We start from the raw sequence: 15,437 nt of genomic DNA, 5'->3' as shown, positions 1-15,437 counted from the left end.
GAAACAAAACAAACTCCATTTTGATGTTAATGAGAGACTACATCCCTCACACGGGATTTTAAACTAAGTACATTATGAGTGTTCTTCCTCACATCTCAGGGCCTCTGCACTCCTAGATGTAGAGGGCTGTGTTTGGACGCAGGAATCTGAGTAAGGAAGCCAGTGCAACCTCTGTGGAAGTTTTGGAAACACAACTCTGAGCTGTAACTACATGAGAAGTAGAAAATGCTTAACTATACTCCAGTCAAAACTGCATGAAATCATCCTGTGACAAGGCATTTGGCATGTGAGCCCATATTCCAGAGTCGCTGAGATGGAGGTATTAAAAAATTTAAGAAATAGAGGACTGGATTTTTAGATTTTAATGGTGGTAAGTAAAGGTAAAAGTAGGTTTTTTTTTTTATTAAGAACATACGAGGAAAGGCAATATTTCTCTGAAAAAGTCAACACATCACAGGAAATTTTGATTTTTTGTTTAAAAAACGCAAAATGGCTAAGGTCTCATATTGCTCTGCAGGACTATTTAAATCTGCCTTTGTTTGTTGTGGCTTTGTGTATCATGCAGTATTATTTCTGCATCTGCAACGAACATGAGGTTCAAATACAGTATGTTTTTCAGAATAAAACAAAGAGATTACTACAGCAATCATGCCCTTGCTTTCAGTGCTGCAGGGAAAGACATCAAATCAAATCTTAATCCATGCATACTGTACTGCACCTTAATGATGAGCCACAGTTTACATTATGTTGCCTGACAGCTCAGCCTTATGCAACTTAAAATAATCCCCTTGCAACTTGGCTCCATGCATATCGAACTAGTGGTAAAATGCATCTTTCATTGCGGTTAAGGGAAGGAGGAAATAGTCATGGTTGCATGGATGTAACCATATGCAACATAGAAGTCTGTATGTATATCTTTATCTTTTGTGTTAATCCAGATAAGTGAAAGACAAAGAGGCTGGTTAAACTGGAAGGTTGCTCAAAGAGGCTGTCTACTGGTTCCTGGTTTGATCCCCAGTACTGACGCTGTCCCTGAGCAGGACCCACTCACCTGCGTGTGTGTATCTCTGCACAGACAGGTATGGAAAACGAGCTAAAATTAGCTAAAGTGTGAAACATCTCATGGGACAGTGGTTTGCAACATCTGTCGTTTCTTATGATTAAATATAACAAGTGAGCACGTCAGGGAGGCAGCGAGGCATGATGAACCAAATACATCATACCTTGAGCGATGTAACTACTCATGTGACTTCTGTTCTGGCACGGAGAGCTGAACATACAGCTGAGTGGAAGCTGGTTTATGTAAAACTCAAACTTGGCTTTCTTGAACGTGTTGTTTTGTTGTTTGTTGTCACAGTTTAAAAATGCATTTATTCTGGGCTCTTTATCTGTCATCTTTCTGTTAATAAATGTAGTATTCTGTCTGTGACTTAAATTATTAAATAAAGTCAGCCTTAGCCTGCCATATGTACAACATGCACTGTAAGTATTCAATTCTAATGAAAATAATGTGTTTTTTACAAGAATGAATAAGATAATTGTGATCATTATAATGGATACTAAATGGCTGAATGCAATAAGCTGACAAAGGAAAACCTACTTGGTTGAAACATTGCCAATGAACCTATTCAATCCAGGCTTTACAACATGTGGACATCTTTCAATTTTTCCCAACATTGCCCTATTGACACTTATATCGACGTGTATATTGATAAGCCATCAGTTAGGGAACCACTCTCCTCAGCTGCATTCCTTAAGGGTTAAGTACATGTTGATTTATTGGTATGGTTATACTGAAGAGAGGAGCATTCATTGATGTCAGATCAATCCCTATTGAGGGCCCCACCACAAAACGTGACTGACTAACTCAGATTCCTTCGGAGCCGCACTCTTTCATAACATGCGAAGTAAACATGAGGCCATCAGCTGCGGGTGATTCAGACATGCACATCAGGTGTGACACAGTCCGCTTCCATAAGCAAATAAAAGGAGAACTCTATTATGAGTCAGGCTTAAACAGAGACTCTACTCCAGCAGCTGTTTTAACAATAGAGCAAAATTAAAGCACAGCATGAGTGCTCACTGGAAACTGTCAATATTCAACCAATATTGAAGAAGGGCTGTCTGTCCTCCTCAGAAAATCAATGTTCCCTGCACAGCCTCAGTGTTTCTCTCCTCTCGCAAAATGGACAGATGTCCAGAGCACCAAATAAATACAAATAATCAGCAAATTGAAAAAATGTGGGCAAATGCAGCAGATAAATATATTTGATTTAGGGCTTAAAATGACAGATATTCAAGGCGATCTTTCCCAGGATGCTACAGGGTTTTAGTACAGTAATTACTGAAGCTGATGGATGAGATAAGACAGGCCATAATCTGATTCGAACAGGCAGGAGGACTCGGTGCAGGAGAAGCACTTACCACCATCTTATTTTTGGACACCCAGCAGTCGGCGGGGAAGTCCTGCAGCATGGGCACCAGGAACTGCAGGCAGCCGTCCCAGTGGCACAGCAGCAGCATCATGCCGATCAGGTTGACTATCCTCACCATGGCGCTGGCTAGGTCATAGGTCATGTGGAAGATCTGAGGGGTGGGACAGGAAGGAAGCAGGAAACAGGTTAGGGGAGGATGACTCAACACGCTGATGGTCAAATTCTTGAAATCTCTCTAGATTGCAGAGCACACACACACACACACGTCCTCAAGGGAGATTTTCCTCCTCTGCAAGCAGTTCAATGACTTCTGGGTCTATTCTTTGATCACGTCATGCACAGGGTTTGTGGTTTAAGAATTAGACGACAATGTACTTATCTTGTAGAGACCACAGCTTTTTACAGTGCACACAGATGAGCTGGTGGATGCAGATGCTGCTGTTCTGAGAACTGTCCAGCGGGGATGGTCAGCAGACTGGGACCAGAGCTTTACCTCCCCTGCTGCTGAATCGCTCTTATCATCAGCAACGCAGCCAAACACAATAATGGTACGAGGGTAGAGGTGGCTGCGCTCCTGGGGTGAGAGCGTTCACAGGCTGGGTTTGTTAATCCTAATGATAAATATACTCATAAGGCGCTCCAGGACTTCTGGGCTGGTGTAGATTTTAATGGCCTCAACCATTCAAAGCCTCTTAATCCCATTGAAGACCGCAGTGTGCACTGCTAACCACTCCACTCCTTATTAAAACCCACTCAGTGCCTTTTAAGGGCTTGTGACTGAGAGGGGATATTCCATCTTCTCTTTGTTGTTCAGCAGTAGGTGATGATGAGGAGGAAGATGAAGACATCAACACATTTGTCACTCAAAGTTTCATCTTCCTGAAGCACCGGGCTTGTTTATTTTTCTTGTTTCCATCTGAATGCATACAAATGTGAGTGCGTATCTGAGTATTTTTTCTGTGTGCGTGTTAAGAGGGAGGCTGGCAGGGACCAGTGTGGTGTTTGTCCGGGACAGTGTGGGTGCTGCTGCACCATCAAATCACATCAGTTTAGCTCCGACGACAGGCTAGCATGAAGCCAGGGGTATGCCCGGGAAAATGTGCCCGGGCGAGGAGCGGAGCCAGTCTCTCTCAGAGTGGATGGAGACATTCCCCCTCTCACGCACTCTCTGTCCACACATACACACACACACACACACACTGAGACTCGACGTGTCTCTCTCCCACTCTGTCCCTCTCCGCCTTTCTTTGGGCTCTTGTTCAAAATGTTTAGCCTTGGGCACTTTTACATCACCTAAGCCGAATCATTCGCACAGCTGCACCTTTTCTCGCTCAACCCACCAAATCGCCTAATTTTCTACACTTCTGTTCACAGCTGCACGTCAAATGTGAGCTATTGTTTGCTGTTTAGGGAGCTTATAATGATACATATAATGGTGATAAATAAGTTATGTTATCTAATATGCAGTGTTGTGTGATGTCAAATTTCCTGCTGGAGCCGTAATGGCATTCCATAACATTAAAGTGTTAAATTCACTCTGTGACGAATGAATAAATCATGACTTGCTCCTTTCCATCTCCAACATTGAGCCTGATATATTTTTCATTTGCGAAATCGTATTTTCAGACAGGAAAGGGAAGCTTTATAAAACAGAGGTCGCTTTTAAATCTATAAAAACACTTGCTAAGTAATATGTGAATTCAAATACAGCAATTCCTGGGACATTAGGGGTTGACAAAGATATAAAGCGTACAAGCGCACAGTGTATTGTTTACATTTCCAATTATTATTTTTAAATTAGTTATTTGAGATTCAAGCATAATTACCATTCCAATATTACATTTACCCTCAGGCTATCAGCAAGAGGGAGCTGCATATTTAGTCAAAGGAGAAGAATAAAGCTGTGTAGCTACCTCTTTATGCATAATGCTACACGAGATATGAAATGTCAAATGTCTTAATGGATTTGTTTTAACAATTCTGTTTTATTTTTCAGATTGCTTCGATTAAGGATGAAAATTAAAGGAGCGGTACACCGATTTCACACATCAAAATTAGCTTACTGGCCATTGGTACTACTGAGCATGTGAACAGTTGTATAATTTCTTCTGTGGCTCTGGGGGAGTCTGAGAAAATAACCCTGACGATGTTGCAGTGATGTCATTGAGGTTATCTCACCTCATGCTTGGAGAACTTTTTAACAGAAAGCCTGTTTTACAAACTGGGGGCTTTGAGTTTGAAAGATGTGAATGTTTACCAGGCAGGGGAGGATCTAAAGAAATGTAGGATCAAGCATTTAAGCATGTAAAACTCTGCTGCATCGATTTTGACCATTCTTATTTTAAATGTGTCTCTTTTAGTCCCCCAAAATGTATGGAAATACAATACTAAATTGCTGGAGTATAAGAACTACATGTACATTTCTATTATTCTACTATTATTACTTCTGAGTTTGATAAACAGGTGTTACCTCTATCATCTGAAATGGTGCCTAGCACTGGCTCATTTTGGGACAAAACTCTTCTTAAGGAGCATGAAATGATCTACTGTCTTTAGGGTGTCATGCACATCGTGTGGGTTGTCCTTGAACCTGTAAATACACTGAATACTATCAAACTCTCTACAGTGTCAGCATATTTCTGAAGCAGGATAAATTCCTTTCAATATCTTGTGGCGCAGCCTGAATGACTCATTAGTGTTCAACAATAACTCCTGCTACATTCCTACTGTAGATGTGCCCTCAAAAGACCTCTGGCACTTAACCACTGTGTTGAGAATAAAGTCTATGAGAACTGTCACGGGTAATGCCATGCAAATCTCCAGTTTGTAACCCGAACTGTACTGTCACTGGAGGAAGGTGATTCCTCTATCTCTCTTCACAGCTGTAATCAATTCAAATACACCCATGCCAAGCAGGAACAGACTTTCCAGTTACGAAAAATTGTTCCCAAGATTGGTTCTGTTAGAAGGTTGGATCATTATTAAAGGATCATTATTCTGAGGCAAAGGAATGAGGTCTCTGTATCTCCTCTCCCTCTCCTTTCATTTCTGTCGCCTCTTTGTAAATGAGAATATAGCGACATACAGCCGGGCGTCTGTGTACTGTACAGTAAACATGCACACGTACAGTATTTAACAAAAACACACACATGTGAATGCATGCACTGTTTGCACACATGGCATTCCACAACATGGCGTGTTACATGGAGGATGATGGATTGCTGACCACTTTCTCTTAATTGATAGGGACACAGAGTGAGCCTGGCAGCATGAGCACCAGCATAAACAAGTGAGCTTTGATTGATGAGCGCAGGGAGACGCAACACAACAGTTTCTTAGGGGGGGCTTGTTGTTACTTTCACTAGCCTCATTAGACATTTCCATATGAGAGGCCATGCTGATATCTGCTTGCCTTTTTTTTTAAATCAAAAACATGGGTCAGATCACGTAACCTATAATAAGTTAATGGAGTGGTTTCATGAAGGAAACTAGCGAAACGGCAACAACATTGTTGTAAGCAGTTTGAGGTGGAGGCTGTCTTTTATAAACAGTAATCGTGTGGGAAAAGGCGCCTTAACCTCAGTCAATGTTACAAGGCAAAAAATAAAAAAGGAACACTGATAATAAAACTAGTACCATCACTAAATTACTACTAGAAATACTATGATTACTATAATCTCTGGCCAACTAAAACTATACAACTACTACCAGTACTTCTACTACTCTACTCTAAATACCAGCATCCTAACACATTGCAAAACATGCAGTATTGCATATAAATGCTACTAAGTTTAACACAAATTGACTTTTTTCTATACTCCTACTATGAATGGAAGCGATAGACCGAAGATATTCACAGCGTTTCACGGATAAATAAAACTAGTAAATAAAGACCAATAAACATGACAGGGGTCAAAAGCAGGGTCATGTGCTAAAGTCATAAACTAATCGGTATCCCTGTGAGCCGGCGATCGGGCCCAGGCAGGCACAGAGTGGAGGGAGGCAGCTGCCGAGTCATCTCTAACAGATGGAGTGAGAAGAGCGTGATCCAGGTGAGAGAATAGATGCATATGTCCCATGGTGGTGACAGTGGCTGCCCAGACACAGCCGATGTAGCGCTATACCGAGGCATCTGGTGTTTGCTGCCCGCGCTGCTAATGATGATGAATGTGTGGCGTGATGGCGTCTCGACACATAAGAGAAAACAAAAAATTCTTCACCCATACTGTTTTTCTGATGCCATTTTGCTGACTGAACCTCCACACATGTCCTGTCGAGCTGCTCACACCGAGTGATATGCTAAGAAAAGCTGTTTGATTTACTTTAATTGGTTTTGCATAATTCATGTAATGATTAAGTTTAATTGCACAAGCTACATTTCTGCAGCAGTTATTTAATAATTGACAACAGAGTGGTCAAAATCATCAACAGGACAGCTCTCCAATTAGATAATTTATTATTGTGTTTAATGCACTAATTTAGTCATTTAGTAATAATCATGTTAGTGAATTAGTTATTTTAGTTCAAAACACATGCAACATAAAGAGATTTGTTTTTAACAACTGTTGCATAGTTTTAGCTTCATACTTGAAAATATACATTTCAACATTTTAAATCATAAATACACAAGTAAAGTATTTTTGAGGAATATACTGGTTATTTAATGACATCTGCCTTTTCTCTAGAAGCAGAGCTAATTTTGGAGAAGTACTGTATTGTATGTTTACTAGATTTAGTGAGCTGATTGCCACATGCCACATCTTCCTGTGTTTGAGCGAGACACGATTTCCCTTTGATGAGTAATGAAGTTTATCATCTGAATCAATCCACGCATGTCTCAGTGCTATTTTTAATCATCCAGCACGATGGCAGATTCTGGGAGCAGGCTGTGGGCAGAGGTTAGATTTCTCACTATAAATGCCTCAACCAAAATGTCACGCTCATGCACGCTGTCATGGTAGACGAAGCACACGTGGAGAATGAGAAGTAGGCCTGGGAGTGGACCACTGGGAACACCCTTCCATCATCTGTCTAAACAGGCCTGGAGGCCTCGGATCACAAAACCCACTCTCGCTCTGCTCCCTACCAAGATGCGCACTTGGGTTTGTGCAGGATTACACATTTCTGTGTAATAGTTTTTTAAGCAAATCCACTGTGGGTATTGATATCACACAAGGCTCATTCAGGATGTTGAGGACCTGTCACTGTTGCTGGCAAGCCTCATTGTGCACTCAATAATAGCCTATTAAATCTATTCTTCCTGCTCTTCTTATCACTGAAAGACCGGTCCTTGGCTAAGGTATAGGGTCAGTGAGTGGGGGGCTGATTAGCTGATTTACCTTATTTAAATATTTTTGTATGGATTTACTGAGTGGAAATGAAAGGCGCCTCATTCCCTCTCTGGACCCACGGGGCAGCCACATGGCTAACTTCTATCACAGCACCTGAGCATTTCACTGACGGATCATTTTGTTTCTCCCTAACTGCAGCACACAGCCACTTGGACGGGCAGAGCCATCAATCTCAACAATCCAAGATGCCAATATAAATAGAGATGGACGTTCTGTCACCTTGCAATAAATAAACACAGGTGGTGTGGTTTAGCTCCTTGCACCTTAAGTCATTTGACTACACACCTCACCATAAAATATCCTCTTCTTCATCTTTCAAACCCCCTGCCCCCTTCAGTAAAGGCCTCGACTCTGCTCTCATAAATTCATCTCCATCCATGGTAAAAGCAACGTTTACTGGGTCGGCCAGTCGAGACTGGCATGTTGTAGGCATCAGGCACGATGAGAGGAAGCCCTCAGAGCTTAGTCATTAGTGCACTGCCTTGAATCTGATTTAACAGGATGACTAATCTCATCCAAGTCACCGGTTCGTCAACAGGAGACAACTCCAATGAGGAGAATATCCGGTCACAGTCTTATTTTTATCCCGATGAAAAGTGACAAGAGGAAGCTGACAAGAGGGAGACAGGGGAGACGCCATAACGGCAGCCTGCTCTGCGTGTGTGTGTGTGTGATGGATATCTGCACACCATGTTGAACGTCATTATGCATGACAGTGTTATCACTGGCATGTAGCCATCCTCGCAAAAAAACCCTTGTTTGTAAACAACATACTGTCAACATGGGGCAATTGTAAAAACAACCTTAAATCTGGAGTGTTTGGAGAGGAAATGGAAGGAATCAGAGCTAATTTATGACAGCTGTGACAAAAAAAAGGACATTGAAGAAGAAGATTCATGAGCTGGTGGGGGGATCAGGACATTGCCTTATTTATGCAAAAGGATATTGATGGTGTTAGTAGTGTTCGGATTAGAGTCTTTGAGGAGGTGCAGATGATATGATTGCATTATTTGTTGATTAGATTTTGTATTAATAATCTGAATCTGTAAAGTAACTAGTAAATAAAGCTTTATAATAAATGTAGTGGAGGAAACAGTTAACAGTAAGTTATTTATTACTACTGTAGCTACACTCATACTTTACTACAATTCATAAAAGAATACCATTCTACTTTGACCCATAATCCTGCTGACTTCAGAGAAGCCCCACTGGAGCAGTTTGGGGGTCAAGCATCGCGCTCAAGGACACTTAAACCAACATGTCTGAGCTTCAGGCTACTAGCACAGTATGCTCTCCAAAGGACACACAGTTATAGTCTATATCAACGAAGCCAGAAAAAGCATGCATACACTCACGCAGGACAACGCAACTGACATACATACATATGTTACAATGAATGGACACGTGTATTGATCGCAATGCACTCTACGATTAATTATTTGCCATTGCAGTTTCATAAAACCGAAGCTGAGGGGACTCTAAAGATAGTATCCTGTTTTTGGCTCTAAGGAGGCATCTGTAGATTCAGCACCTTTAGGTTTCTCAGACATGTTATTTCACTTATAAAATAATGACGCAATGGCCGAGGACGATACTACGTGTGGGAGTTAGCTAACTGTCCCCAAAGGATTATGAAACATTTATGACGTGTTGGACCGGCCTATTGCTGTGAAAGCGCAGGTCACACAGGGGCAATTTGAGTGAGGATGTGAGGCAGCAAATGATTAGCTTAGTCACCTTATGACAAAGGATTCTATATGTTCTCTATGGTAAGCATGCTGCTATGATTTTATGAATCTATTTTTGAACACATTCAGTTTTTAGTTTTGTCCTTGCTTTTGGTATAAATTACTTTTCCATCTCTTCAGCACACATGTTATATTCCCTTGTCTTGACCTGAATTCCTAAAGAGCTTTATTCACTGCAGCGAGTACATGTGAAAAGATTCTAATTTTAAAATTTGTTCCCAACAGTATTGCTCTACGAGGCATTAAACCATGCAATACAGTTCACTGAGCTGTATTCAACACTTCCCGGAAGAAGTGTCCTCTGTGTGACTTCTTACTGGGGAGGAAATGAAACTCAAACAATAACAAACCAAATTAATTCTTGCAGGACTATTTATAGCTTGGGATACTTGTGAAATATGAGTAAAATAAATCAGCTTTGCCTTTTGGAGGACATCGGGACATCACAGTGTCAGAGAAGTGCACCTCTTCACGGCACCGTATTTAGAGTGGCAAGCAGCGCTGAATGGCATTCAGTGATCTTACAGGGCTAAAATTGCAGTGTCATGGATCACAAGGACGCCTGCCTGTGAAAGTCTGTGAAAACCACAGGAAATAACAACGTTTGTATGTACTTGTGTATTACTGTGTGTTTTTCTATGGAAAAGAACACACATTTGTAGGACAGTATAGTATAAAAGTATAGGTTAGGTAAGTGCAACCACGTAATTACTATGTAGTTCCAGTTTCTCTCCCAAGCTCAACATGCAGGTGAGTAGACCAAAGTACGGTCACTGTAAAGTGTTACCAAAATATTCAAATGGCGATGAGATACATACACGTTGTCTGAAGTGTAGCTGTCAATAGTAAAAAGTCAAAAAGTCAGTCAGGTGGTGAGATCTCGGCGACAAGTTATTCTGCTGTGACAGATGACATTTCTGTGAGGTTGCATCTGGAGTACTCTGGCGCTGAGGCAAAGCTGGCCTTTCACTCTGTCTGCCTAGCTAGCATTCATCAGCAAACCTCACACACATACACACACACACCACCCACACAGGCATAAAACATGTAAATGGCAGCTGGCTCCGTGAGTGTAATGTACCCTCTCTTTGTCGTATTGTCTTGGTGGATTTTAGATGCTGCGGTCATCACTGTCCTGCAAAGTTTTTTTTACTCCTCATATTACTGCCTTCCTTTCTTAGGCAGATCACTATTATGGGGTGGTGGTGGATTACAACCAAAACAATAACTCATGTCTATAAGCTAGTTCAGCAAGCGATACTGCTTTTTCTTTTTTTCTCCCCTTTCGTGTCTCTCCTGCCTTTGTTGCCTCATTGCTCCGACTGAACACGTGACAGCACCCTGTCTGTGTGTCCACTCCATTCAAATGATGGCTGGCCTCAACTGGATGCATGTATCCCTGCCTTCATTTTGGGCTCAGAAGTAGAGCAGCAGGCATGCATGGAGGCACAGGGTGGCAAAGGGAGTCTCCCCCAGTGATTCATTTGAACTTTTCCTCTCTTTGAAATGGCATCACAGGGGCCCTGCATGATTAATGTCACCACACTTATATACACTGTTCTACCCAGAGTGCCAGCTGAATATTTGAAAACCAGGAACTTTTCAGAACGCCCGTGGGCAGGTCTTGGGATATTGTAGTTTGATTGGCAATCAGCCTGCTATTCAACCTTTCCAATTATCCATGTAATATCACGCACTCAGGTGAACACACCCACCAACTGACTGAGTGGCGCTGCATTGTGACAACAGTGTGCAAACGGGCTAATTAATGGATATCAATACAGTGTTGTTAGTATGTGAATGTGAAACTAAAAGAAAATAACCACACACTCTTCATGTGACCTTGAGCAACCCACTGTGCATTTTCTAAAACAGTCCAATTTAAAGCACAAAACACAGCTGAGCCAAGGATCTCATTTCTGAAGATGTCCCTGATTGAATGAATTCTTCCATTATCATTTTAAAATGTGCTAGTATTTGTCTATAAGAACCAAAATGATGTGTACTTGTGTGTCTTTCATAAATAAAATTAAAGGACTCAATCAGTGGTGCCACAGAGAGAGACACACATAACAGAGACTCATGTTGAAATTATTGTTTTGTTGACTGTGATTGTTTTGATGACGACAAACAGCACTTTCCGTCTGTAAGACAGAAGCCACAGAGCTCTTTGGGATGAAGCTGCAGCAAACACATTTTCCTATTTATTGCCCTTTTCATATAGAAAATAAATAAAAAAGTAATTTGTGATTGGATGAAATGTATCTGGACACGAAAGTCATTACTGAGTAATAAACACACACAAAAATTCAATACTGTGGGGACAAGTTACATTTCAGTGTGTCACAGAGATGTATGGATTTACATTTACTGCAAGACCCATCTGACCAGTAACTGAAAATGTTGCTTTGCTCCCTGACATCAACAACAGTGTAAACTGCAACAATGCAATATAACCACTATGCACACAGACTGTGTACTCTTCATAGAGACACTAAACCCTGAACTGAAGCCTCCACCATGCACCGCCATCGCCTTAAAGAAGTACAAGCTAGTAGGGGGCTTTGGTTATTTTTAGGAAGGATATGTGGAATGAAAAACTGCAGTTTATTATGATGCACAGAGCCTCTGAAAATAGTCCTACTCGTGGGTTGCATTTATTAAATTATCCAGTGTTTTCTCCTATTTTGTGGTTGACCAACATGGCAGCAATGACATGTCCCATGTTATCCTCCTAGTGTCTTCTCGTTGACTCCACCCTGAGACTCTGATGCTTCACTTTGCACCTTTTACCTCTGAGACTAAACAACAAGATCCATCCAGTGAGAGAATGGGAAGTTTTCTAATTATTGCCGCAATTATAATCCTGCTCGCATGGCAGCAATGCCTCTCTGGGCTCTGTGCCCCCACCCCCCCTAGCTGGATGGGCACACAGAGAGAAAATGCTAATCAGCAATCCCGGCTTCATCAACTTATTGGTGACTGGGATACACCAAAAGAGCCTCTTCACTCTGTTTAAGGGTGGATGTAATCAGAAGCAGCATCTATCCATATTTCCTTCCCAGGGGAAACGGAAAGGTACAGTGCTCTGCAAACATACTTGCAGTAGCTCCACAGCATGGGAATAGCATTTGGATTATAATTGGATTTAGGAAGTGAAGCCCTATGTGTTTGACTAGCTTCATCAAATAGTATGCTTGTACAATTCTCAATCATTGCGATTTCCTTGGAATATTCTCTGCATCTCTGTCTTTGTGTCTCAGTGTGAATCCACTTGTCGACATCCAGGGAATCCAGTTTGCCAAGGACAACTCAAAATCGCACACATTATACACACCATACAACAATCAGCACAACTATACACATACAGTAAACACGCTGAGGTGCACTTTCCTACCTCTTCCCACTGGTGGATGTAGCGAATGAGTCTAGAGAGGCGCAGGAGTCGCAGCAAGCTGAGGATCTTTGTGAAGCGGACAATCCGCAAGGCGCGCGCTGTCTTGTAGAAATCTGAGTCGATGCGCGTCTCCACGATGAGGAAGATATAGTCCACAGGGATGGAGGAGATGAAGTCCACCACAAACCAACTCCGCAAGTACTTGATCTTGATCTGTTGCGGATCCAGGATGATCTCCGTGTTGTCCTCCTTGACGATGCCCGTCCTGAAGTTGAGGACCAGGTCCATGAGGAAGAAGGTGTCAGAGACCACGTTGAACACGATCCAGGGGGGCGTGTGCTCATCCTTGAAGAACGTGATACCCACAGGGATGATGATGAGGTTGCCCACCATCAGCAGCAGCATGGTCAAGTCCCAGTAAAACCTTGTTGGAGAGAGACATGGAAAGGGCAGAGATGGGATGGTGAAAGAGAGACATTATTCTTCTGTGCCCTTTACAAGCTCATTCCATAGGGGCTGCATGATGTATGATATACATACTGTATGTACATCCCTTTACATCATGCAGAGTATAATGTATAGCAAAACCATTTGCCATTTTTTTAAGGCTTTAAAACTGAGATGCACCAGAAACTATACAAGGCACCTTGTCTGTAACTCACACTCTTAGACTCACCATACAAAAGACAGACAAAAAATACATAACAAAATAAACAGAATTCATTTGTAAATATCAAAAGAGAAATATCTTATTGTGACATGTATGTGTAACATCTATAGTTTAGGCCTTTTTCACAGAAGACACTGACATGTCACTGTAGGGAAAGTGAAAATAATAAAATAAATGATGGCTGAATTCCATGTAGCTGCTTCAGTATCAGGGTCTTGGTATCGTGCATGCTGGCTCACAGTCGCACTGTCATGGCTTACTGACACATCTGAATAGAACAGAGCCATCATTAATATTATTAGTTTATTTGTTATTTGTTGTTTATTAACACCTGTGCTTTTCCTGCAATGACAAGTTGAATGTCTGCCATGATGTTATCTCATCTTTCGAGAGTGACTTTTTGGAAAAAGGCCTAACCACAAAACACCAGCACACATTGCAGAAGTATATTGTTTATCTAATTAACCACAGATATACGGACTGATGTGTTGTTTTTCTCTATGAGCAACAAGTGATGGGAACCCACTCTGTGTCTCATCATAGGCCTGTTTTAACCTTAAGTACCCTTAGGTGTTGAGCATGTGTGGTGGAAGCGAGATTATACACACAGGGAGTAATGATGGCGTAATAACCTATACGTGTAACCTCCCCACCATGCCAGAAGGCAGCTATTTGTGTTTGGACTGTAAATCACAACTGAAAGGTCAATGAGGGTTAACTGATAATTACAAACTGTACTGTGACCTCGTCCATCTTCCAAGCCTGAGAGTGAATGGCAATCTTTGCTGGCTCGGTAATTGAATCCAGATTGGCCCTTTTGTGTTAAGGGGTGATATATCCTGGATACTCCACAGATTGCACCATGGGGCGTTCTGCATTGTGCACTGGCCCAGTGAGCCTGTATGATTTACCCACCCAACTTTAACTGGGCCACAAAGATCGGTCTCTGTGCAAAACCAATTTCAAGAGCAGGGCCATAAGAAATAAGGAAGAAAGGATACCACATACATAACCAGGGTAGCAGATCCATTTTTACTGCAAGCGAGGCAGACCACAGCAAGTAATTACTGATATTTCACTTCCTTGTTGCAGCTGATGTCTATTGATTTCATGGTTGATTCACAGTGTGTTGAAGTAAATAACTCATCCGTTTTCAATGAACTGCTGCTCTACAGGATCACACGGCCTGATCCAAGTCAAGTTGAGTAAAAATTCAGTTATCATTTTTTTGGTTTAGTTTGGTACTTACTCTCAGCCTCACAGAGCAAAAGCATAAAAATAACCCGGCACATACCAGGTGTTTTCCATTTCTTTTCCTTGTGTGATTTTCCTCGGGAGTCTCGTGTTTTTTCTTTGCTTCCCTGTGTTTGCTTTGATGGATGATGTACAGTTTATCATTTCATTGATGATTAGTTAGATCTCAAATGGCCTTCTCTCTTTAAAGTCCTTTGAGACATGCTTGTGATGAACGCTACAAAAGCTTGCACTTAAAGTAGTCTTACCCTTGTACCTTGATATCCCCATTGATGCCACTACTATCGTGGATGTTCCACATTGCTATAAAAGAAACTTTATCATTTAAATGGTGCAGACTTGGTCCCAGCAAATAATGTGAAGGGGTTTTTTGCTAGCAATGTTCTATTTTCTTCTACTTTCTGTGAGCATGACTAAACTTGATTACTGATGCATTATGGAGGCAAAACAAGGGACTTCAATGATGGCCAGCAGTGACTTCTCCATGTTACTGTTTGTCATGGTTACCACTGGGGACAAGAGGTCTCATTGCCTTGTAACACCTAAATCTGTGGACCGACTTTACCCTTGGAATAAATAATT

The 15,437-nt window shown here is 41.6% G+C and overlaps 1 protein-coding gene across 1 annotated transcript in view; it reads right to left on the bottom strand.

Moving 5' to 3' along the window:
• hcn4 (hyperpolarization activated cyclic nucleotide-gated potassium channel 4) overlaps positions 1–15,437 on the bottom strand; it is a 63,387-nt gene that overhangs the window by 30,605 nt on the left and 17,345 nt on the right. The window contains exons 3-4 of the mRNA XM_070930615.1: positions 12,932–13,355; positions 2,425–2,586 (exon numbers count right to left, since the gene is read on the bottom strand). Coding sequence (XP_070786716.1) covers positions 2,425–2,586; positions 12,932–13,355 — 586 coding nt within the window. The remainder of the gene's footprint in view (positions 1–2,424; positions 2,587–12,931; positions 13,356–15,437) is intronic.

This window comes from Enoplosus armatus, chromosome 1 (assembly GCF_043641665.1).
Source record: "Enoplosus armatus isolate fEnoArm2 chromosome 1, fEnoArm2.hap1, whole genome shotgun sequence".
In the NCBI taxonomy this organism is placed as follows: Eukaryota; Metazoa; Chordata; class Actinopteri; order Centrarchiformes; family Enoplosidae; genus Enoplosus; species Enoplosus armatus.
The sequence above is the reverse complement of the archived record's forward strand: the minus strand, read 5'-3'. Positions and strand labels throughout refer to the sequence as shown.